General features: G+C 43.9%; 1 protein-coding gene and 1 long non-coding RNA gene across 6 annotated transcripts in view; one reads left to right on the top strand and one right to left on the bottom strand.

The window, feature by feature from the left end:
- LOC118146328 (uncharacterized) overlaps nt 1-24,403 on the bottom strand; it is a 200,056-nt gene that overhangs the window by 95,707 nt on the left and 79,946 nt on the right. The gene's annotated exons all lie outside the window — the stretch shown is intronic.
- LOC100400926 (talanin) lies at nt 506-24,403 on the top strand. The gene is given in 9 exon segments (XM_078344114.1): nt 506-610; nt 1,044-1,186; nt 3,201-3,288; nt 3,713-3,832; nt 3,834-3,978; nt 4,750-4,772; nt 4,774-4,841; nt 20,718-20,789; nt 24,172-24,403. Coding segments are annotated over 9 exon segments (855 nt in total). The 3' UTR covers nt 24,263-24,403.

The following is a 24,403-nucleotide window of genomic DNA, read 5'->3' as shown; positions in this document are numbered from 1 at the left end:
TCTTCAAAGAAATTTTCATTCAAGGGTGAAGAAAAAGCAGGTAGATATTTTAAAAATAAAGACAGAAAGTGATGTGGGGCACAAGAAAAACATGCCTAGAAGGCTGTGTACCCCAGGTAACAAGAGCGACTGGTTTCTGCTGAGAACTCAAAAAATAGAGACTGCAGTTCATACAAATGCCGATCACCGACGCCACCATCAGTAGTGAATCTTCTTAAGACGATTACCTTGAATCCAAGCATTTGGTCTTTGTCTAGGTGTTTTCATTCACTAGAACTGTCATGCAGGCCAAGTTTGCCATGCTTTCTGCCTTTAGATCAGCAGCTCCTCTCCCCCTCCCCCACCACAATCTTCACACACATTGCAGCAAGGTATCCAGACCTGGATCTCAACTCATGCTCCTTAACATTCCTGCCTCCATCAAAATATCCCATCATAGAGCCTTTGTTCTACAGGGACACTGGGTGGAAGGGGGCCAGTCCTTAAAGGAGAGATCAATAACGCAATGCGCATAACACATTTGACACAAGAGACCTCTGAAGTCATGTGGGCATTAATCCTGCCTTTGTTTAAAGCTGTAGCCCACAGCATTGCAGACACTGAGTCAACGGTAATAACAAATCAATAGGTTTTGACTAGTTCAATCACAACAAAACCTCAATAACTAGCTGGCAACTGCAATGGTGAATGTGGCTTCAGTTTAGTCATCCCACTGTAATCTCTGAATGGCATGGGTTGAAATTGTGCTGAATGCAGTCTGCTCACCAAAACTGGGAGGCCCTGCCTGAGAAAGCCGTGGAGCTTTGACAGCTAAACTTGGGCAAAAGAATAAATATTTTTAGATAAAACGTGTCACAAAGAAATAATGCTATTTGTTTTATGTTTTAAACATGCAAATTGCAAAGATACATGCATGTGGCTTTGTAGATCTTTTTCTGAGTTGCATTTATATCCTCATCAATATAATATCATCTTACCTTGATAGACCACTATATGTCTTGGCTATATGACATCAGCGTCTTGCACAATGGTACTGTGGAAAGGTCAATACTGTGCCAACCCACTTACAGCCTCTTCTGAGGGGACCCATCCTGCCCACACTTTCTGCTGAAGGGACAGACCCAGGAAGCCACACTCAGTACCGAGTGTCCCACTTCCTCTATCCAGAGATGATTGGCCCTGGCTGGTGCACCTGAGCCAATGGCAGACAACCCATATGCTGAAGAGGGAGTTACAGACTATTTAGAAAGATGGACTGGACCAATCAGATTCTCTCTTAGTGCCCTAACCTTGAAACAAACAAATAACCATCAGTTAGTATTAGGAGCAGAAGAAGACATGGCATTTGTTGCTTAACCATAGAAATCAAACAGCCATGAACTCCTACTGTGAAAGACTTGGGAGCTTCCTTGAATCTAGAAGCACCTTTGAGTTCTGGATTCCTTGAGGCCAGGATCTGATATGGCTCCTGTTCTTAGATTTATCATTTAAAAATAATGTAATATAATGCAATATGTTAAACCCCTTTGTCTTGAGTTGGCTTGAAGAGATGTCTGTTCCTTGCAAGAAAACATAAAAGCCAGATTAAAATCAGTGGGATATTAACACCTGGTCCCAATTTATCTCCTGGGCCATAAGGCCTTCTGGAGAAATCACAAGAAGCAAGACAAACTGGCAATGTTTTAGCCATTACTGGGAAGGCAATAGAAACCAAAAAAAGAAAAAAGGGAACTGAAAACTTTTAAAGACGATTTGGAAAGTTTGTGTGTATGCACCTCCCTGTTGAGTGTGCAGTGACTTGTAGAGCCAGCTCCGAGAATGGAGAAGACGGCCTCACTGAGTTTTTGCTCATGAACGAAACCTAGCATTTTAATGCTCACACTTAAAATAGACTATGAATGACTGCCGGTTATGAGATATGCTAGATGCACAGGAATCACAAGTGATCGAAGCCAATTCACAAGAAAAAAACAGGATGATAATATTTGAAGCAGCCTCAAAAGCAGGTGCTAGGTTTAGGGTGTGTCTACATGGCTCTGGTTTTTATTTCCACTCAGCTTTGGGAACTAAATGATACTGCTGTCTTTAAAACTGTCTTATATATGTTTATACAGAGTGTGTCTAAATAAAACACAGTTTACAAATATCTCCTTAATGGTAGCATTTCATGGCCAAAGATATTTTGTGGCTTGGAGCTAAATACAATTTGATCTCCATCTAAATGTTTCAATTGATTTAGAAATTGAATTATCATCACATTTGATCCAAGAAGGCATCTCAAAGTTTAAAAACTAAAATTTGTAAATAGAGGTTTGATGACTTAAATGGAATTTCCTGTGCCTCTGTTACATAAATTATGTCTTCTTGCTATGTGGAAGCAGTATGCTGAAGTGGGTAAGACATGGAGACAGATGGACCCAAGTTCCAATCCAGGGTCTATGATTTATTAGTCATGTGGCCTTGAGAAAGTTACCCCTGCAGTTTATGTCTAAAGCTAGGATGATGATGATAATAGCACATACATTTCAGGATGTTGTAAAGATTAAACGGGTTAATAAACATACATGCTTAGAGCAGTGCCTGGCTCATAGACATACTCTACAAATGCTTGCTACTATTATTGGTAATTCTTTCATTGAACCCACAATGTAAATCACTAAACCAATTCTTACCGAGTCCATGTGAGTACTGTACCACGTGCATCCTTTTGTAATCCTGTTGAAAATGCACAACTCACAAAGAGAATATGGAATACTCATTCTAACTTTACAGTTGCAGAAATGAGGCTTAGAAAGGAAGTTAACGTTCTAAAGCCTGCCTGGTTACTAAATGGCAGAACTAGGATTAATAAATTCATTCATCTGTGCATTCAACATAGGTTTTTTTTCGAGACAGAGTCTTACTCTTGTCACCCAGACTGGAGTAAAGTGGCATGATCTCAGCTCACTGCAACCTCCATCTCCTAGGTTCAAGCAATTATCCTGTCTCAACCTCCCAAGTAGTTGAGATTACAGGTGTGCGCCTGACTAATTTTTGTATTTGTAGTAGAGACAGGGTTTTACCATGTTGACTAGGCTGGTCTCCAACTCCTGACCTCAGGTCTGCCCGCCTCGGCCTCCCAAAGTGCTGGGATTACAGGCGTGGGCTACCGTGCCCGGTTCAACATGTTGTTATTGAGTACTGGTTACTGATTATTCTAGGTGCTGGAATACAGAGAGCAATCAAACAGACAAAACTCCTTGCCTGCATGGAGCTTACCCTCAGCTAAGGGAGACAGTCAAAAACAAGGTAAGTCAGTAATATGCATCGGAGACTATAAGGTGGAGTGTGCTAACCAGAAAACTAAGCTGGAAGGGGAATGGGAATGTGCGTGTGCATGTTAAGGTGGGTGGAGTTCATAATGCGATTGTTGCTAGAACAGGTAACTAGGGAAGGTCTCACTCAGAAGAGGGCATTTGCGGAAAGGCATAGAGCCATGGGACTATCTGGGGGAAAGTTTGCAGGCAGCAGCAAGAGCACATGCAAAGGCCCTGAGGCAGAAGTATGCCTGGCGTTTTCCAGGGACAGTAAGAAGCTAGTGTGGCTGAAGCAGAGAAAGCAGAGAGAACAATGGGAGATGAGATCAAAGAGATAAGGGACTGGCTGACACTGGTATTTACTGAAGAAAACCCCTCTCTATTTTCCTGTTAGCTGGGATTCTTCTTCCATAAAGTCAACACATCTAAAGAAGCTGTTGATGAAACAGGCTCCCCCTTGGAAAGACCACCTCATCTTCCATCCTCTCCATCCTACAGAGAGGAAAACCCAACTTTGGCGTTGGCAGTCAGGTAGTTTCATTAGATCTGGAAAGCACCTCGTCAGCATCCCCCTGGCCGACTGGAAGCAACCGTGACGATGTGCTGAACGCCCTTGCAGAGTTGTGCTGTGGTCTCTCTGAGCTCATCACAGCACCTTCCTATGCAGGAGTTTCAATTCAAGGTCATTTTTGGTTCCTTTCAATAGCAGACTCAGAACCAGACCTATTCAAGTGTCAGAACAAGGCAGACACATTAATAGCCAGACCCCAGTGGGAGTTCTATTTTCCATTTCCTCCTCCCCTATATTTATTTGTTTCTTCATCTCCTCTGTGTGGTAAAGGTGATCTTGCATGTTATTTTCAGATGAGGCTTGAAAAGGTGGAGTGGAGGATGGGAAGATGACACCCTGAATTGGAGCCCACTCTTTCTTAGACCCTCAGGTTGGAGTTTAGCTGCCTGGATTCAAATCCCTATTCTATCACTTAGAAGATGTGTGGCCTTAGTCAGGACACTCAGCCTCTCTGAGCCTCAGTTTAAAATTCTGAATTGGGGCCAGGTGCTTTGGCTCACACCTGTAATTCCAGCTCTTTGGGAGGCCAAGGTGGGCAGATCACTTGAGGTCAGGAGTTCAAGATCAGCCTGGCCAACATAGTGAAACCCCTGTCTCTACTAAAAATACAAAAAATTAGTGGAGTATGGTGGTGCATGCCTGTAGTCTCAGCTACTCAGGAGGCTGAGTCAGGAGAATCACTTGAACATGGTTGAACATGGTAACCAGAGGTTGCAGTGAGCTGAGATTGCGCCACTGCATTCCAACCTGGGAAACAAAGCAGAACTCTGTCTCAAAAATAAAATAAAAGTAAAGTAAAAAAATAAAATTTTTAATTGGGTAATGATGACATCTTCCTCAAAGACTTATGAGATTCAATGTGGTCATTTAATTCTGTTTCAGGATTTAGCCAAATTTGGGTGCTACCTCCCCTTTTGTGGGGGCACTTTTCCTCACAACAAGCAGGATGTCTTAGGACTCCAGGACACTGAGAGGTGGGTGTCCAAAACATATGGTTGTCTCTGCATTTCCGCTCAAAGCAGAATCCAGGTATTTCCCAGGTGCTTCCCTCTCTCTGCTGAAAGCTCACTTCATCTCCATCTGGGTGATCCCAGCCTCTGAGACTAGTAAGCCTCTTGAATTCTTAAGAGCAGAGAGGGGGGCCCTCTATGGTCTAGGGGAGAAGTGGTCCATTATATCAAATGTGAAAGATGTTCTAACTGTAATTTTTCCCTTGCCTGGGGAAGAAGCTGAAATTTTCTAGTCTCGTGCGGGGAATTAAGGGAAATGTTTGTAAATTCTTTCGAAGGAGAAACATGAAAACAACAAGCAAATATCCTTTCTAGAGAAGGATATTTTTAGCAAGCGAATTTGCAGAGATTATACCTTTCTTCTTTCGGTGTAACTTATCTTTTGGGAAAATGGCACACAGAACGTGGTGAATGTTGTCTAATGGCCACAGCTTATTAACCCTCTGTGTTCCTGTAGACAGGGAAAAAAACACTACACAGTTATGTCAGAAAGCCTCCCATGACAGGGATAGAGCGAACAGTCAATATTACCCCTGGCAATAAACCAATGAATAAATAATACATCAGGAATAGCTACAGCATTTCATAGAAACAGCCAAAGCAATTATCTTATGATAATTGTAATTAGAAAAACACATTTCTGTGAAATGTGTCTGTAACTCAGTGATTTAAATGAGTAGAATAATATTTTCTTACTGGCTCAGATTATTACTTTAGAGATGATTTATCATGGTGTCTGATGAAGTTCCAATGGCAGGAGCCCTTCAGATTGAGATTTTAAATTGTTCTGGCCTATTGATGGTGGCAGCAGCCCATCTGGAGCAGCCGCTGGGGGGACACAGCTGCAGCAGGGGAGGCGCAGCCGGGGCTCCGTGCTCTATGGAGCCACCCAGGGCCAGCAACAGGTGGGAGCCCTGCACTCTCAGGCGGCTCTGCAGCAACAAGCAGCAGCTCTGGACCCAGGCATCCCTCTGCTCTGAGGGCCAGGAAGCCCTCCTTGCCCTTGCAGGCTCTGAAATGTCTGCTCCTGCTCCCTGGACTCTCCCCACTCCCGGTGCCTGCTCTGATTTTGGAGCAAAGTTGTGGCTAAGCCCCGACACTGTTGCAATCTGGTTGAGGAGGTGGGTGCTCAGGGTGGCACTGACATGCCAGACCCGAATCCCACCCCCTGCCTCAGCCCCCTCCGGACTTTGGGCACCAACAGTGCCAGAAGGAGGCTGGGGGCACTGAGGGTGGCTCAGCGCAGGCCTGTGCCCCTTGGTGCAAACAGCCTAGGTGCCATGGATGGCATGTTGATGGTGAGAGGTAGGCAGGTTCCTGGCCAGAAAGGGACGGATCCCTAGCCAGGTACACCTTGAAGCCATGAACAGCCTGAAGCCTGAGGTCAGGCTGCCAGGCTGCTCAGAGTGAGAACTTATGGTGCTTTTTCCAGGCCCTCCCATGGCTGCCCATGAACCAATCAGCTTCCCCGCTTCTGAGCCCATTAAAACTCTGGACTCAGCCAGACTCAGACAGAAGTCAGGACTAACAGCTGTGGGAAGGAGCTACCCACTTCAGTCTCCTTGACTCTTCAGGATGACCTGCCTACACGTACAAGCTACCCACCATGGGTCTCCTCTCCCACCTGCCAGGATGACCTCCTGTGGAAAGGAGTTACCCACTCTGTCTCCTGAGAGCTGTTCTGTCACTCAATGAAGCTCCTTTCCACCTTGCTCACCCTCCAATTGTCCAGGCACTTCATTCTTCCTGGACATGAGACAAAAACTTGGGACCTGCCAAATGGAGAGACTGAAAGAGCTGTAACACAAACAAGGCTGAAACACACACCCCCCCCCCCACCCACTGTCGATCATGAGAGAAGAGCTATGGCCCTTCGAGGAGTTCAGACCCGGGGCTCCCCAGGCCAGTGTTGTGACACCCTCTTTAGGGCTCTGTGGTTTCTGGTGTCTCCAAGATTCTGGGCACCACCACATTTCCCGGTGTCCACAATGGAAGCATACTGCTTACAGTATGCCTGGTACACCATCAGCCTTGAACAGAGGTGGGTGCCTGGAGCTGCCCTCACCACTGCAGCCAGCACGCCTGGCTGTGCACAGGGCTGGAACCTGTGCTCACTCATACATCCCTTGCCACTCTGCACGTGGCTTGGCGTTGGTAAATGTGGGATCTGGCTGGTAGCTCCAGCTGACTGCAGCCTGCCGGGCCAAGTGGGTGGAATGAGCCCAGCTGTCCCGAGGAAAACTTGGGCGAAGGTACTACTGGCCACAGAGGTTTCCAGCTGGTGAAGTGACACCCTAAAGATCCTGTGACATTTTCTGTGGCACCATCATGACCACAGACTCAGAATCAAACAGCTAAATGATCTTGACAGAAACTCATGAAATGAACTTAAAGAAAAGCCATATGAAGGATTCCTGCAGGCAAAAAGCCTGCCAAAAGGTAGATAACCACATCTGCCTTATCACATTGGAAAATTCTGGTTGAGATGTGCCAGCATTTTGTGAAGGCTGCATCAGAAGACAAAAGAGCCTGGCTTAAAGAAGTATAGACCCACCAATTCCACTCCTACATCTAAACCCAAAGACATGTCCACCAAAAGACATGTGCAAAAATGTCCATAACTGCCCAAACTTGAAACAACTGAATGTCCAGCAATAGTCAAATGGGGAAATTATGCATTCATTGAAAGACTACTCAGCAATTCAATAATTTAAAAAAAACAAACAAAACAATTGCTACACACAGCCACTTGAATTAATCTCAAAAAATGTTGAGCCAAAGAAGCCAGACAACAAAATATATGCACTGCACTGTATGATTCTATTGACATAAGATTTTGAATCAGACAAAACTAATCTACAGAGTAAGAGATCAGAGTAGTGGTTACCTTGTCTAGGGTGTGGATAGAGTTATGGAATTGGAAAACACAAAGAGGCTTACTGAATGCTGGACTATTCTAGATCTTGGTTGGAATAACGAATCCATGGGTGTGTATGTATGAAGAATTCACCATCTGCACACTTAATATTTGTACAGCTTACTCTGTGCAAGTTATGCCTCAATTTAAAAAAGAAAAAGCAGGAAACAAAAGGCTAAATATAGAGGTAAACAGGATTTTTGGCTTTCTGGGTGGCTTTTATAAGACTCCATCTCGCTCGTTGAATCCGTGGAGAGGTGAGTCAGAGCTGCATTTCCAGACTGATCTTTGTTGCCCACAGAACGGGGAAACTCCCAAGTATAAAAAAGACGCGGGATGCCAGGCAGTACCTCTGCCCGGCGAAGCTGGCAGCCGGGGTGGTGGCGGCCGGCCCCACCCAGCGCTCCCCACAGGGCGCGCTTGTCCGGGTGCCCTGTTGAACCGGCAACCTGAGACTTGAGAGGGCTGGACTTGAGACTGAACGAGACTTGGACAGTGGGCCAGCCCAGGGGATTGCAGGGACAGAGCGTTTGGGCTAGCCCAGTGGGACGAACAAAACCGCGATTTCAAACAATCCCTGTGCAGTCGGTCCGAGACGCTCTGTGGGGGAGGGGCGTCCACCATTACCGAGGCAACCCGCCCCAACTGAGATACATGCCCACTGCTGATGCAGCCAGCCATTGCCGAGGATACTCGTCCCTACTGAGATACACGCCCACTGTTGATGCAGCCTGCTATTGCTGAGACAACCTGCTACAACAGAGACTCCACCGCAGGGCGTGGTGGAGACCACAGCAGAACAGCAGAGCCTGCAGCAACAGGGCGAACCACACAACAGCAGGGCGGAGCCTTGGCAGGCAAACAGTGGCTAGTCTGCCTCCTAGCTGGGCAGGACACCTCAACGAACATCCAAAAATAAAGCCCAAACCCCCCAACACAGAGCATTTGAGAAAAAAAGGGTTTTTTTAATGAGCTCTGTTGCAGCAGAATCAAGCATAGCAGCCTAACAGCCCTGAATGAACAACAGAGCTCACAGCTCAGCAATTGAGCTCCTATAAAGTACAGACTGTCTCCTCAAGCAGCTCCCTGACCCCTCTATATCCAAAAGACTGACATTTGGCAGGCATCATACTGGGACAAAGATAGAAGAAAAAGAAACTGGTAGCATCCCTCACTGTGACACAGCTGCTAGAGGTGCACCCCAGACAAGCAGGGCCTGGAGTGGACCTCAGCAGTCGTACAGCGAAGGGGCTAGACTGGTAGAAGGAAAACCAAGTAACAGAAATACTTCATCATCAACAATCTGGGTGTCCACTCAGAGACCCAATCGAAAAGTCAGCAACTACGCAGATGACAAGCAGATAAATCCACAAAGATGGGAAGAAACCAGCGAAAAAAGGAGGAAAACACCCAAAACCAGAACACCTCGCCTCCTAGAAAGGACCAAAACTCATCACCAGCAAGGGAACAAAGCTGGACGGAGAATGACTGTGACAAAATGATGGAATTAGACTTCAGAAGGTGGATAATGAGAAACTTTTGTGAGCTAAAAGAACATGTATTAAATCAATGCAAAGAAACTAAGGAACTTGAAAAAAGATATGAGGAAATGATAACAAGAATGGATAACTTAGAGAGGAATATGAATGAATTATAGGAGCTGAAAAACACAATACGAGAACTTCACGAAGCATGCACAAGTTTCAATAGCCGAATTGACCAAGCAGAAGAAAGAATATCTGAAGTCGAAGACCAACTCAATGAAATAAAATGAGAAACCAAGATTAGAGAAAAAAGCGCAAAAAGGAATGAACAAAGTCTCCAAGAAATGTGGGACTATGTCAAAAGACCTAACCTACGTTTGATAGGTGTACCAGAAGGGGACAAAGAGAATGAATCCAAGCTGGAAAATACTCTTCAGGACATCATCCAGGAAAATTTCCCCCACCTAGCAAGACAGGCCAACATCAAATGCAGGAAATACAGAGAACACCACAAAGATATTCTGCAAGAAGAGCAACCCCAAGGCACATAATCATCAGATTCAACAAGGTTGAAATAAAGGAGAAAATACTAAGGGCAGCCAGAGAGAAAGGTCGGGTCACCCACAAAGGGAAGCCCATCAGACTCACAGCAGATCTCTCAGCAGAAACACTGCAAGCCAGAAGAGAGTGGGGGCCAATATTCAACATCCTTAAAGAAAAGAACTTTCAACCCAGAATTTCATATCCAGCCAAACTGAGCTTCAGAAGTGAAGGAAAAATAAAATCCTTTGCGAACAAGCAAGTACTCAGAGATTTTGTCACCACCAGGCCTGCTTTACAAGAGCTCCTAAAAGAGGCACTACACATAGAAAGGAACAACCAGTACCAGCCATTCCTAAATCACACTAAATGCTAAAGAGCATCAACATAATGAAGAATCTACAACAACTAACAGGCAAAACAGCCACTTAGCATCAAAATGGCAGTATCAAATTCACACGTAACAATATTAACCCTAAATGTAAATGGACTAAATGCACCAATCAAAAGACACAGACTGGCAAATTGGATAAAAATCCAAAACCCATCAGTGTGCTGTATCCAGGAAACCCATCTCACATGCAAGGATACACAAAGGCTCAAAATAAAGGGATGGAGGAAGATTTACCAAGCAAATGGAGAGCAAAAAAAAGCAGGAGTTGCAATTCTCATCTCTGATAAAATAGACTTTAAAGTAACAAAGATCAAAAGAGACAAAGAAGGACATTACATAATGGTAAAAGGATCTATACAACAAGAAGAGCTAACGATCCTGAACATATATGGACCCAATGCAGAAGCACCCAGATACATAAGGCAAGTTCTTAATGACTTACAAAGAGACTTAGACTCCCACACAATAATAGTGGGAGACTTTAACACTCCACTGTCAATATTAGACAGATCAACCAGACAGAAAATCAACAAGGATAGCCAGGGCTTGAACTCAGACCTGGAGCAAGCAAACCTGATAGACATTTACAGAACTCTCCACCCCAAATCCACAGAATATACATTCTTCTCAGCACCACATCACACCTACTCTAAAATTGACCACATAATTGGAAGTAAAGCACTGCTCAATAAATGCAAAACAACTGAAATCATAACAAACAGCCTCTCAGACCATAGTGCAATCAAGTTAGAACTCAGAATACAGAAACCAACCCAGAACTGCACAGCTTCTTGGAAACTGAACAACTGGCTCTTGAATGTTGACTGGGTAAACAATGAAATGAAGACAGAAATAAAGAAGTTCTTTGAAACCAATGAGAACGAAGACACAACATGCCAGAACCTCTGGGAAACATTTAAAGCAGTCTCTAGAGGAAAGTATATAGCAATAAGTGCCCATATGAGGAGAATGGAGAGATCCAAAATTGACACCCTATCATCAAAATTGAAAGAGCTAGAGGAGCAAGATCAAAAAAACTCAAAACCCAGCAGAAGACAAGAAATAACTAAGATGAGAGCTGAACTGAAGGAGATTGAGACACGAAAAACCCTTCAAAAAATCAATAAATTCAAGAGCTGGTTTTTTGAAAAGATCAACAAAATAGACAGACCACTAGCCAGACTGATTAAAAATAAAAGAGAGAACAACCAAATAGATGCAATAAAAAATGATAAAGGGGAAATCACCACAGATTCCACAGAAATTCAAACCATCATCAGAGAATATTACAAACAACTATATGCGCATAAACTAGTAAACCTGGAAGAAATAGATAAATTCCTGGACTCCTGTGTCCTCCCAAGCCTAAACCAGGAGGAAGCTGAAACTATGAATAGACCAATAACAAGGTCAGAAGTTGAGGCAGCAATTAAGAGCCCACCACTCAAAAAAAGCCCAGGTCCAGACGGGTTCACAACCGAATTCTACCAGACACACAAAGAGGAGCTGGTACCATTCCTTTTAAAACTATTTCAAACAATCCAAAAAGAGGGAATCCTTCCCAAATCATTTTACGAGACCAACATCATCCTGTTACCAAAGCCCGGCAGAGACCCAACAAGAAAAGAAAACTTCAGACCAATATCCATGATGAACATAGATGCAAAAATCTTCAATAAAATATTGGCAAGCCGATTGCAACAGCAAATCAAAAAACTTATTCATCATGATCAAGTAGGATTCATCCCGGGGATGCAAGTCTGGTTCAACATACGCAAGTCTATCAATGTAATTCACCACATAAACAGAACCAAAAACAAAAACCACATGATTATCTCAATTGACACAGAGAAGGCATTTGACAAAATTCAGCAGCCCTTTATGCTAAAAACCCTCAATAAACTCGGTATCGATGGAACGTATCTCAAAGTAATAAAAGCTATTTATGACAAACCAACAGCCAATATCATACTGAATGGGCAAAAACTGGAAGCATTCCCTTTAAAATCTGGCAGTAGACAAGGATGCCCTCTCTCACCACTCCTATTCAATATAGTACTGGAAGTTCTAGCCAGAGCAATCAGGCAAGAAAAAGAAATAAAGGGTATTCAAATAGGAAAGGTGGAAGCCAAATTGTCTCTATTTGCAGATGACATGATAGTATACCTAGAAGACCCCATCGTCTCAGCCCAAAAACTCCTGAAACTGATAAGCAACTTCAGCAAAGTCTCAGGATATAAAGTCAATGTGCAAAAATCACAAGCATTCGTCTACACCAATAACAGACTTAAAGAAAGCCAAATCAAGAACGAACTGCCATTCACAATTGCTACAAAAAGAATAAAATACCTTGGAATACAACTCACAAGGAACATAAGGGACCTCTTCAAGGAGAACTACAAACCACTGCTCAACGAAATCAGAGAGGACACAAACAGATGGAGAAACATTCCATGTTCATGGTTAGGAAGAATTAATATTGTGAAAATGGCTATACTGCCCAAAGTAATTTACAGAATCAACGCTATCCCCATCAAGCTACCATTGACTTTCTTCACAGAACTGGAAAAAAACCACCATGAACTTCATATGGAACCAAAAGAGAGCCCACATAGCCAAGTCAATTCTAAGCAAAAAGAACACAGCGGGGGGCATCACACTACCAGATTTCAAACTATACTACAAGGCTACAGTAATCAAAACAGCATGGTACTGGTACCAAAACAGAGATATAGACCAATGGAACAAAACAGAGACACCGGAGGCAACACAACATATCTACAACTATACAATCTTTGATAAACCTGACAAAAACAAGCAATGGGGAAAGGATTCCCTGTTTAACAAATGGTGTTGGGAAAACTGGCTAGCCATGTGCAGAAAGCAGAAACTGGACCCCTTCCTGACACCTTACACTAAAATTAACTCCAGGTGGATTAAAGACTTAAACATAAGACCTGGCATGATAAAAACCCTAGAAGAAAATCTAGGCAAAACCATCCAGGACATAGGAGTAGGCAAGGACTTCATGAACAAAACACCAAAAGCATTGGCAACAAAAGCCAAAATAGACAAATGGGACCTAATGAAACTCCACAGCTTCTGCACGGCAAAAGAAACAGTCACTAGAGTGGATCGGCAACCAACAGAATGGGAAAAAATTTTTGCAGTTTACCCATCTGACAAAGGGCTGATATCCAGAATTTACAAAGAACTCAAACAGATTTACAGGAAAAAAACAAACAAGCCCATTCAAAAGTGGGCAAAGGATATGAACAGACACTTTACGAAAGAAGACATATATGAGGCCAACAATCATATGAAAAAATGCTCATCGTCACTGGTTCAGAGAGATGCAAATCAAAACCACATTGAGATACCATCTCACGCCAGTTAGAATGGCGATCATTAAAAAATCTGGAGACAACAGATGCTGGAGAGGATGTGGAGAAAAAGGAACACTTTTACACTGTTGGTGGGAGTGTAAATTAGTTCAACCATTGTGGAAGACAGTGTGGCGATTCCTCAAGGCCTTAGAAATAGAAATTCCATTTGACCCAGCAATCCCATTACTGGGTATATATCCAAAAGACTATAAATTGTTCTACTATAAGGACACATGTACACGAATGTTCATTGCAGCACTGTTTACAATAGCAAAGACCTGGAATCAACCCAAATGCCCATCGATAATAGACTGGATTGGAAAAATGTGGCACATATACACCATGGAATATTATGCAGCAATCAGAAATGATGAGTTTGTGTCGTTTGTAGGGACATGGATGAATCTGGAGAACATCATCCTCAGCAAACTGACACAAGAACAGAAAATGAAACACCGCATATTCTCACTCATAGGTGGGTGATGAAAAATGAGAACAAATGGACACAGAAAGGGGAGTACTAAACACTGGGGTCTATTGGGGGGAAAAGGGGAGGGCCAGTGGGAGGGGGAGGTGGGGAGGGATAGCCTGGGGAGAAATGCCAAATGTGGGTGAAGGGGAAAAGGAAAGCAAAGCACACTGCCATGTGTGTACCTATGCAACTGTCTTGCATGCTCTGCTCATGTACCCCCAAACCTAAAATCCAATAAAAAATTAAAAAAAAAAAAATACTCCAACTCAAGAATTGTGGCTTCTTTGTAAGGAAAGAAAATCTGAATCCCATACAGATAGACTTGTCCCAGGGTGACACCATGTTTGTTCATCATTAACCAGCACTATTGAGACTACGTGTCCGGGGCAGTGGCCTAGCTGGTGGCAACACAATGGGAAAATGGGACTGTTGTGTACTCACTCTGTAAGAGGAAGCAACACTTCAGAAAGAAACTACACACACAATTCTATCACTTTGAAGCATGACATAGGGTATAAGAAGAAAAATATACCAGACATACACATGATCTTTTATAAGAAACAACAAGAGGGGAGCCTATTTTTGTTTGGGAAGTTAGGAAAATCTCAAGAAAGCACATTTGAACAAAGATGTGAATGAAGGTTGGGTAGGAGTCAGCCAGCAGAATTAAGTGTAATGGAAACACATGGAAGAGGAAGTGTGTGTGTGAGACAGAGTGTGTGTGTGTGTGTGTGTGTGTGTGTGTGTGTGTGTGTGTGTGAGAGAGAGAGAGAGAGAGAAGAACAAGTTAAGGTCTTGAGCTCACTGGCCCAAGACGCTGGGAGAATTCTAGTGTAAATAAAAGCTACTGAGTGGGAGGGAAGAAGGGAGAGAAGGCTGAGGGAGGAAGGTAGACAGGGACCAAGCTATAGAGCAGTTTCCAGGCCATGATTAGGCTTTAGATGAAATGCCAATAATGGAAAGGGTCAGAGGGTTAAGATCGGATTTACATTTAAAAGAGATCACTGGCTTCCAAAAAGAGAATAAACTAAAACGAGATCAGAATAGTCAGAAGAACCAGGTAAGACTATTGAAGTAATCCAGGAAGGAGAAGGCAACTTGAATTAAGATTGGTCGCAATGGAAATGGAGAAAGGTGGATGGAAATAAGCTAGCTTTTTGAGACTAGCTTACCTCTTCCTCTAATGACCTAATCTCTCTTCTAAAATTAGCTGTTAACTCTAATCTGTGCTATGTCTCTCCCTACTCTATTGAAACAGACATAAGCACTCGCAGCCGACCCTCACCCTGTCACCCACTAGATCCCAACTGTGATGAGAAAGCAACAGCAATGATGTCCACTCAGGGCCCTGCTAGGAATTCCAAGGCATTATTTAGTTCAAGGAAAGGAAATCAGGAGGAAGTGCTAACATTCATTCATGGTCACTTATGTGCCAAGCAGTGGGCTAGACACTTTCTAACATTTGTTGTCTTGGATATCAAATTGGATATTACTATCCTCATTTTAATAGGTGAGGAAACTGCAGCTTGAAGAGGTTGTTTTATTGCAGCCTCATAGCTATTTTAAATGGCAGAAGTAGATTGATTTCAGAACTACCTGATTCCAGAAACCACATTTTCTCCTACACTCTGCAAATAATTCTTTTATCAAAGGTGTATGGCTTTTTAATAACAGGCACCAGGAAGAGTAATCCACAGGGATGGCCTATTAATGGTGGCATTTTAGACTTCAAACACCTGGTCAAAGGCAAACATCTTTGAACAGCAGTCTTCAGAGCCTCTGGGATGCAGCCCTTAGGCAACCTTGTACTCTAGCCACCTGTGATTAACTACAAGTACACCTCCATGCACAGGTGCCCTGGAGGCCAGTGATGAGCCGAGAGCAACCATTAAGGGTCAAGGGTGGCCATGCAACCTCCAAAAGCAGTGACATCAGAACTGAGTTCAGCCCAGGTTTGCTGGGGCAGGTAGAAAATTGAATAATACCGAAATGCCTTAAGTTGGGTTTCACTACAAGACAGATGGATCTAGCTCCTGCCTTGGAAAATAGCACAGCCTTGTGGGGAGGGAAAGGATAAGGGTGAGAGGCTTGCCACTTCTAGGTTTTCCTCCTGCTTTGATAATGACTTTGCCCAATTACCATAAACACATTTCTTTGAGGTAGCCATGTGATCAGAGACACCATAACCTGGGGACTCAGGGAAGAGGAATGACTCAGCTAGGGTTTAATCAGAGAAGCAGGGCCACTCCGAGTGATACAGAACAAGGAATTTGTTATTAAAATGAGCACAACTGTGGGAGCTGGTGAAAGAGGTGACGGCAAGCTGCTTTTGCACCTGGTGGGGACCTAAAGCTGCCGTAGCAGCTCTGGTAATCAGGAAAGAAGGCTGGGGCTAACGTGAGGAGAGCAACTTCCTGGAAGCGTGAGAAAAACGGGTATCCGGGTTCTTGGCATCTTGACCAACAATAAATAGACAAAACGCACAAAGCAAGGAAAGAATGAAGCAACAAAAGCAGTTATTGATTGAAAATGAAAGGACGCTCCACAAGGTGGGAGCCAGCCTGAGCAAGCAGCTCAAGAGCCTGGTTACAGATTTTTCTGGGCTTTAAATACCCATTAGAATATTCCCATTAATTACTTGGTGTACGCCCTACGTAAATGAAGTAGTGGCCCACAGCCAGTCTGATTTATTGTGGAATGCGACCAATCAGAGGCTGAAGTTACAAAGTTATACTCCTATGCAAATGAAGACTTGGCCCATGACAAGTCTGACTGGTTGCAGGAGGGGACTGATCAGAGGTACTTTCAATTTTTCATCTGCCACACACAAAGGCGGTGGAGGGGGCAGTGCAAAGGGAGTAGCCTCTCGTACTTTTATTACTTGGTCATTTGTAACAGTTAGGGTTTTCCTTTTGATTTAGTTCTAGGAAGTCAGCATGAATTGGCCTTCGGTTCCTTGCCTCCAGACTCTATTCTCCTGCCTCGGAACAATGAGGACAGAGTGGACCACCCATATGCCTCTTATTGCCTCCAATTTTGACAATGTGGGGAATCTGCAGAAGCCAACACCTTTTCCATAAAACTGCACACACAGTAAGTTTGCAACTCAAGAATCTGAAGGAGAGGAGATTGGGTAGGAGCTAGAGATGCTGCAGGCCCAGGGATTGCTCCACGCCAAGAGGATGAGATATTGGGGCAGCATGAGCCATGGGGCCTGCCTGACACCTGCACCAATCTGCAAAGAGTGGCTACTGCTTCCCTCCCTTCTGCCTTTCCAGCCTCACACAAATTTCTCGTATAGCCAGTCCTAGTCTACAATTATACAGTGAAGAGAGTTCTGGGAAATATTTCCAACTTAGCTAAGTTGACATAGTACCAAGCCCCTTTAAGGGGAGACCTCTAGAGACACATGATTACATAAAGATTTTATGATGTTGGTGGGGTAGAAAGGGAATTCCTATTCAAACCTATAGTGCAACGCTGGTCCTTTGACCAAAACAAAAACAAAAAAAACACTTGAGCTGGCCATGGTGACACATGCTTGTAGTCCCAGCTACTCAGAAGGCTCAGGTGGGGAGATCACTTGAGCCTGGGAGTTCGAGGCTCTAGTGAGCCACAATCATACCACTGTACTCCAGCCTGGGTGACAGAGCAAACCCCTGTCTCAAAAAAACAAAACAAAACACTTGAAATTTAAGTATGAAGTGGGGGAGAGCTGAGAATCAACTAATAAACTATTAGTGAGTGCTGATTATCTGCAAAGCCAAGTTGTAGGCATCACTGGGAAGGTACAGAGAGCAGCAGGATAGGATTCCCGCCCTCAGTGGAAGGAAGACAAGGTAGACACGGTGCCACATATGGCATCACACACTAAATACTCCACACTCCTGGGGGCTCCTGCAGGATACTCCCAAAAGCTGTCCGCTGACTGGTTGATAGAACACACATGAGCATTGTCAGAGTCAGGTTCAAATTTAGCCATGCTCCGCACTAGATATATTTGCTTAATCACTCTGAGCTTCCATTTCCCGCTTCATAAAGTACAGATAGTAAAATACTAATATAAGTTGGTTATAAAGGTTAAAAGAGATTTTGCATGTGAAGCTCTGAACACAGTAGACATTCAATAGATTGTAGATATTTTAATTTTTATCATCATCATCACTGTTCTTTTTTGGACCCAAAGTCTACCTGAGTAGATGTATGGCTTTAGTGCCAGGGACCTACGAGCTTGCAAAATACATATGTGTGTCCAATCTCTTAACGATCAGCAGTTTGGATAAACTGATATGTTTCCCATTTTTATGTATTCATTCAATAAATAGTAAGGGCCGAATTACGATGCAAAACACGTGTCCAAACTGTGTTCTAACAGCATAGCAATACAAGTCAGGGAGCTAAAAGCCTCAAATGGCTAATGTAAATGACATTCTTAGGAGCTGAAGTTCAGTTCAGCAAATATGTCCTGGAACTTGAAAGAAAAGGAAGAGGGGTTAAAAGAAAAGAAGCCTCACTGTCACTTGTAGTGGTCAAGGAAGATTTCAGAGAGCAAGTGGCATTGAGGTTCAGCTTGGTAGAATAGGCAAGGTTCACACCAGAAGAGAGGAGGACAGCATTTCTGGGGCAGTGGAGGCTGGGAAGCCCCTGATGTAGTCACGGGAGTGAGGAGAGCGGAGTGGGCTTGGCAGGTAGTAAGTAGGTCAAGAAGCAGACTATGCAGGGCTTTGAATGCCAGGGTCAGGAGTTCAGATTTTGTATGATGGATGGCAGAGTTATTGAAGGTTTTCATAGAGAGGAGATGCAAAATGGAAGCCGAGTTTTAGGAAAATGAAGGTGGCAGAAGTCTATTGTCTGAACAGGATTGAAGAGAGACTGTAGGCAGGAAAGCTGATTGGACATCCTGTCACAGAAACTCAGAACCAGAGAGGTCCTGTAACGAGACACCAAGAGTGCAGGGAGGACTGCAGGGACTCTTGGGAAGGGAGGCAGCAATGCTCATGGTGCCTGCTTGCACATAAGGAGCGACTAAAGGTGTGAAAGATAAGCTGGAATTCCAGGCCTGGGCAGCATGAACAGAAATAGGGAAGCCGGGGCTGGGGTGTGGGAAAGAGAAAAGAGGCTGAGTTTCACATGGAGAGTCACTGAGGACCCCTGAAAGCACAGGCAAGAGATGAGGGCAGAGGAAAGATCAGGGGTAACCTCCAGAGAAGGGCAGAGTGAACTTGGAAAATGCCTGAATATAGGGAGGGACAGGAGGTACCAGAGAAAAAACAGAGGCCTGTCTCCCCATGAAACCTAAAGAAAGCATCCCAATTGCTGATGGAAGACAGTGAAGATGTCCAGTCCTTACAGTTCTTCATGATCCACTGGTGCTCATTTCTACAAGAGAAAAATCACATTGCAGACCTGCTCAATGGCTAAAGAAAAGAGAAAACTCAGACCATCCCCAAAGAGAGAGAGCTAGTCCCTCAGGAAGAGTTGAGCTATCGCCCACATCATGGTCATGGTGCTGCATGCGCCAGGGTCCTTCAAGAACCAGACGGCGCATTCAAAGTGTTGAAGAGCAACGATGCAGAGTCCATTTGCAGAGTCAGGCACTGAGGACCAGCCACATTCATATACTGTCATCCTCCTCATCCTGAGAAGGAGCAGAAGGAATGGAGTTACTTGAAGCCCAGAGAGGGCCAAAGGGGTAGAATCAGCTGCCCAGTCAGAGCAGTGGTTATAGGAGAACATAGCAACTGCCCAGAAGAGCAAGACGAATAAATACCACAAGGTTTCTCTCCTCCTACCTTCCCATTTCCTATAAGCACTTCTCATTAGCCAAACCACCCAGAAGCCACAAGACAAGGAAGTCTAGCCAATGCAATCCTCAGTGCTCAGTCTCCCGAGGCACAGAGCAGGGCAGAAAAGTGTGGAGGATGGATCTTGGGGAGAAAATGGAGAATAATGAGAACATTGGTCCATTTTCTTCCTTAGTTCAAAGTTCTACTCTGAGCGGAAGTAGACATGATTAATTTTTATTGTTCATGACACACATTTGGATGACATTTTATGATTTCTAAAGTATTTCGTATAGATTCTCCTTTTTGAGCTACACAGTATCCCTAAGAGGTAGAAAAGACCATGTTATTTATGTCCACTGAACTCTGAAGTCCAGAGACATTAAATGATTTATTCAAAGTCACACAGTAAGTGAATTGTGAAGTTCACATCAGAAATAATGTCTTCTGATTCTTAACCCGCTGCTCTTCCCCAGGTGTGAAGTTGATTTACCTGGGAAGGTGCCCCTGCTGTAAAAGACAATAGGACACAGCTGCCCAGAACGTGGCGTGTCTTGTGGCCCTGGACCAGTTGGGTGCACAGGGCCATCCTGAGTTGTTTTCAATAAGCAAATATTCCTGACACTTCAATTATCCCAACCCAAACAATGAATACATTGTGCCAGAGGCTTCATAAATTTCATTCAGCTGGATGCAATGAGAATAATATAAGTCAAAGCTTTGTGTGTATTCCCTCAAACAAAAAACACCCAACAAAACAGAGATTGTTGCAAGGACAACATCTAGGCTAGAAAAAGAGAGGCAACACAGGCTCTGTGTTTGTCTCTATCCCCGTATCTCTGCAGAGAAAGTGTCTTCAGTCAGGAACCCCAGTCTCTACAATCAAAGCAGGAATATCAGCCTTCTTACACACTTGGAAAACTCCAAAATTGTGCGGTTAGTATTTTTTCAGTATTTTTTAGTAATTTAGTATTTTTTTTTAACTTTCCTATATTTGATGTCTTGTCCTCCTATGTACACCCTCCTTGCCCACTTTCTCTACACCACTGTCATGGGCTGAATTGCATCCCCTCTCCTCCAGCAAAAGTTATTACTGAAATTCTAATCCTCAGAGTGTGGCCATCTTTGGAAATAGGGATGTTACAAAAGTAATCAAGTTAAACTGAGGGTGTTAGAATAGGCCCTAATCCAATATGAATCGTGTACTGTGAAAGGAGGAAATTTGGACACAGAGCTGGAGGCATAGAGGGAAGACATGCATAGAGACACGGAGAACACTCATCAACCAGCCAAGGAATGCCTGAGGCTACCGGGAGCTCAGGGAGCCCTGGAACACATCCTTCCCTGGAACTTTCATAGGGAGCATGGTCCTGGGGACACCGGACTTCTGGTCTCCAAAACAGTGAGAAAATAAACTTTTGTTGTTCTGAGTCACCAATTTGTGGTGCTTTGTTAACAGCAGCCCCTAGGAAATATACCCACTAAATGTATGCACATTTACATCCAAGATATAGCCAGGAAAATGGTAGTTATTTTCCTGGGAAAACTCGAGGTTTCATATAAAAATTCCAAAAAAAATGCTAGAAAAGGTTTATATAGGTTACACATTGATTTTCTTTTCTAAGTCTGCAGAAGAGGAGTGGATTAGTTCTCATGACAATATCCAGTACATTGGTACCAGAATTAATTATGATGCATTTGGTTCCAAGTAATAGTATATCCATATTAAGATGGTTAAACAACGAAAGCAACATCTTGGCTCGTATTCCATTTGATCGTCTTCCATTCAGGGGTGATAGAAGACATCAAATGGAATGGGAGTCAAGACCTTAAGCATGGTAGTCTGGGCTTTAAGCATGACTCTATCAAGGCTCTAGATTCATATCTCTGTTACTCTCTTCGTGTTGTGTCTTTTGTGTGTTGATTTCATCCTCAGGCTGGTTTCCGTCATGGTAGCAAAATCATTGCAATGGTTCCAGCATGCATGTCTGAATCCAACACTTCCTGGAGGAAGAATGCTTCTGTGCCCCAGATTCTTCAGCAACAGTCCCGGGTGTGGTACTGATTATTCCATTCCTAACCAATCCTAGGGGAAAGCCAAGGGCTAATTGGCTATGCTTCACTTGTGTGGTCCAATCGCTATGGCAAGATGCCTGAATTTCCCTAATGGCTTGGACCATTCAGGGCCTCCTGCTGGAGGTAGGAGTGAGTGACCAGATATCCAGGGAACCCCTGAGTGGAAGATGATCAAAATGGACATCGAGGAAGCACCACAATGTCCTGTCCAGAACAAAACCCTCTGCATATTGCAAAGTTCAATCATGTGCAGATCTGATTATTAGAACGTTAGCTTGAGCTAGACCCACCTGCTTAAATGTGGAATGTAGAATATGAAGATTTCATTTCATATCTGAGGAGGGCCTATAAGTTGAGGAGATGAGATTATATTTATTTTATTTATCAAGCACTGTTCCAGTTACTATGGCTACATAAGAAGTTATCTCAAAATGTAGCATCTTAAAATAACAATCATTATTTATTACCTCTCATGGTTTCTGTGGATCAGGAATTCAGGTTGAGAGTAATTGGGCAGATGCAGCTCAGGTTCTCTCTGGTGGTTACAGTAATTAGGTGGCTGTAGCTAGGGTCATATCAAAGGTGTCATCACTAAATGTATACACATTTATACCCAAGGTGGCGCTTCACTGGGGACTTGAACAGCTGAGGCTTCTTGGATTTCTCTATTCCTATGTTGTCTCTTCATGTGATCTCTGCAACATGGTGGCTTCAGGACAGGGATCCCAAGGGTGTGTGTGTGTGTGTGTGTGTGTGTGTGGTATCTATCTCTATCTCTCTTTACACACACACACACACACACACACAAACACACACACAGCAGGCGGGTCCTTATCACCTTCCATGACCTAGCCTTAGAAACCAGCAGCTTCACTTTTGCAATAAACTGTGCATCAGGGAAGTCACAAAGTCCCTCTAGGTCCCAGGGGAGAGAAAACAGACTCCACCCAAAATAGGGAGTAGCAAGTTTCTAGCAGAGCACATGGGACCAGAAAATTACTGTGTCACCGTAAGAAAAACACAATCTGCCACACATGCTTACCGCATTTATAGACCATAGAGTGTTCCAAGTGTGTTACAACTGCGAACTCATTTAATGGAGTAAGGTACTAGACATCCTTTTATAGATGGCAGATGCTGTGTGTGCCCCACCCACACCTTTTTGGCCCTCATCATTTCAGTACCTACCAGCTCATCTTCCAAATGCAGGATGTTGGCCCGAGAGCTTCCACTGGCCTCTAGAGCCTGGTGTGTTCTTACATGCAATGGGCCAGATGTATTGGGACATAGATTTCCTCTAAGAGCAGCTATTAACACAGAAGTTGGTAATTGTCAGGAGTTGGTATACCAAAGTCCTGGCTCCCTTGCCTGTGGTGGCAGGATGGGATTTGATTCTGAGGGATGTACTCTGTGTTGGCCTCCACAGTCCCCAGCGGGGTAAGTTCCAGTGGCCCACAGTGGTGGCTTGCTTGACAGTGTAACACCATGGCCTGCCTTCATGTTCCTATCTTCTTCCTACCACCACACTAGTGTTTCCTGTCCTTCCCAAATAACCTCCTTGGATTTGAACTTTTCTGGAGGAGCCCAAACCAAGACTTTTAACTGGCCCAAGATTACTAAGTTAGGAATTTGAACCCAGATTATAATCGTAAGTAGCTTTGAGAGGCACTTTCTTAGTGCCCGTTAAGTGAAAAGGCAGTGCCTAAGAGCCCAGGAAAAGGAGACAAAATACCTCCAATTTAGAGTTGGGATGTTCCAAGGTTACAGCCATCAAACACTAACAAAGCTTAAAGTATGAGCCAGGCATTGGGCCACATGCCAGGGGACCTTGGTTCACTCTTTCTGGGATGGACATAAAAATTCTTGGCCAAATTCTCCTTCCTAAGGAAGAATTTCTTAAGGAAGTGCCCTGACTTAAAGAGGGCCTTTCAAAGGACCCCCAGGGGAATTCATGGCGCTCATTCACTGGAGGCTGCAGTCCCACATTTAAGTGCCTTCATTAAATCCTCTCCCACTTTTTCTCAGAATGCAGATGTTTTTTCCCCTGAGAATATGCTGTCTCTTTCTCTGAACTTCTAGGTAATATCTGTGTGATGAAGATAATCTAGATTAGAAGTGTACTGCTTTGGCCAAATAGCCGGTTTCACAGCAGCCAGCTCAGCCAGCCCAATCCTGGCCTTTAAACCAGGAACTCCAGTTATTCAATCTAATTTTTCTCCCTTTTCTCTGTCTTCATAAGCAGATCGACAATCATCGATTCATTGACCGAACATCCGTTAGGTGTAAGACACTGTGCCACAAGCTTTCCTTGGGGCATGCCTTCAAGCAGCTAACAGAAATGAGAAAAGAGGTGAAAAAGACAGCGTGATAGGCCATGGTGGCGGATTGTGGATGCCCTGCCCTGTATCCACCTGAGTTTACTTGCGAGGGAGCCTCTACAGCACACTGGCAACTTCCCACTCAGGTGTCTGCAC

Source organism: Callithrix jacchus, chromosome 12, assembly GCF_049354715.1.
Source record: "Callithrix jacchus isolate 240 chromosome 12, calJac240_pri, whole genome shotgun sequence".
In the NCBI taxonomy this organism is placed as follows: Eukaryota; Metazoa; Chordata; class Mammalia; order Primates; family Cebidae; genus Callithrix; species Callithrix jacchus.
Note: the sequence above shows the minus strand (reverse complement) of the source record. Positions and strands in the feature narration are given on the sequence as shown.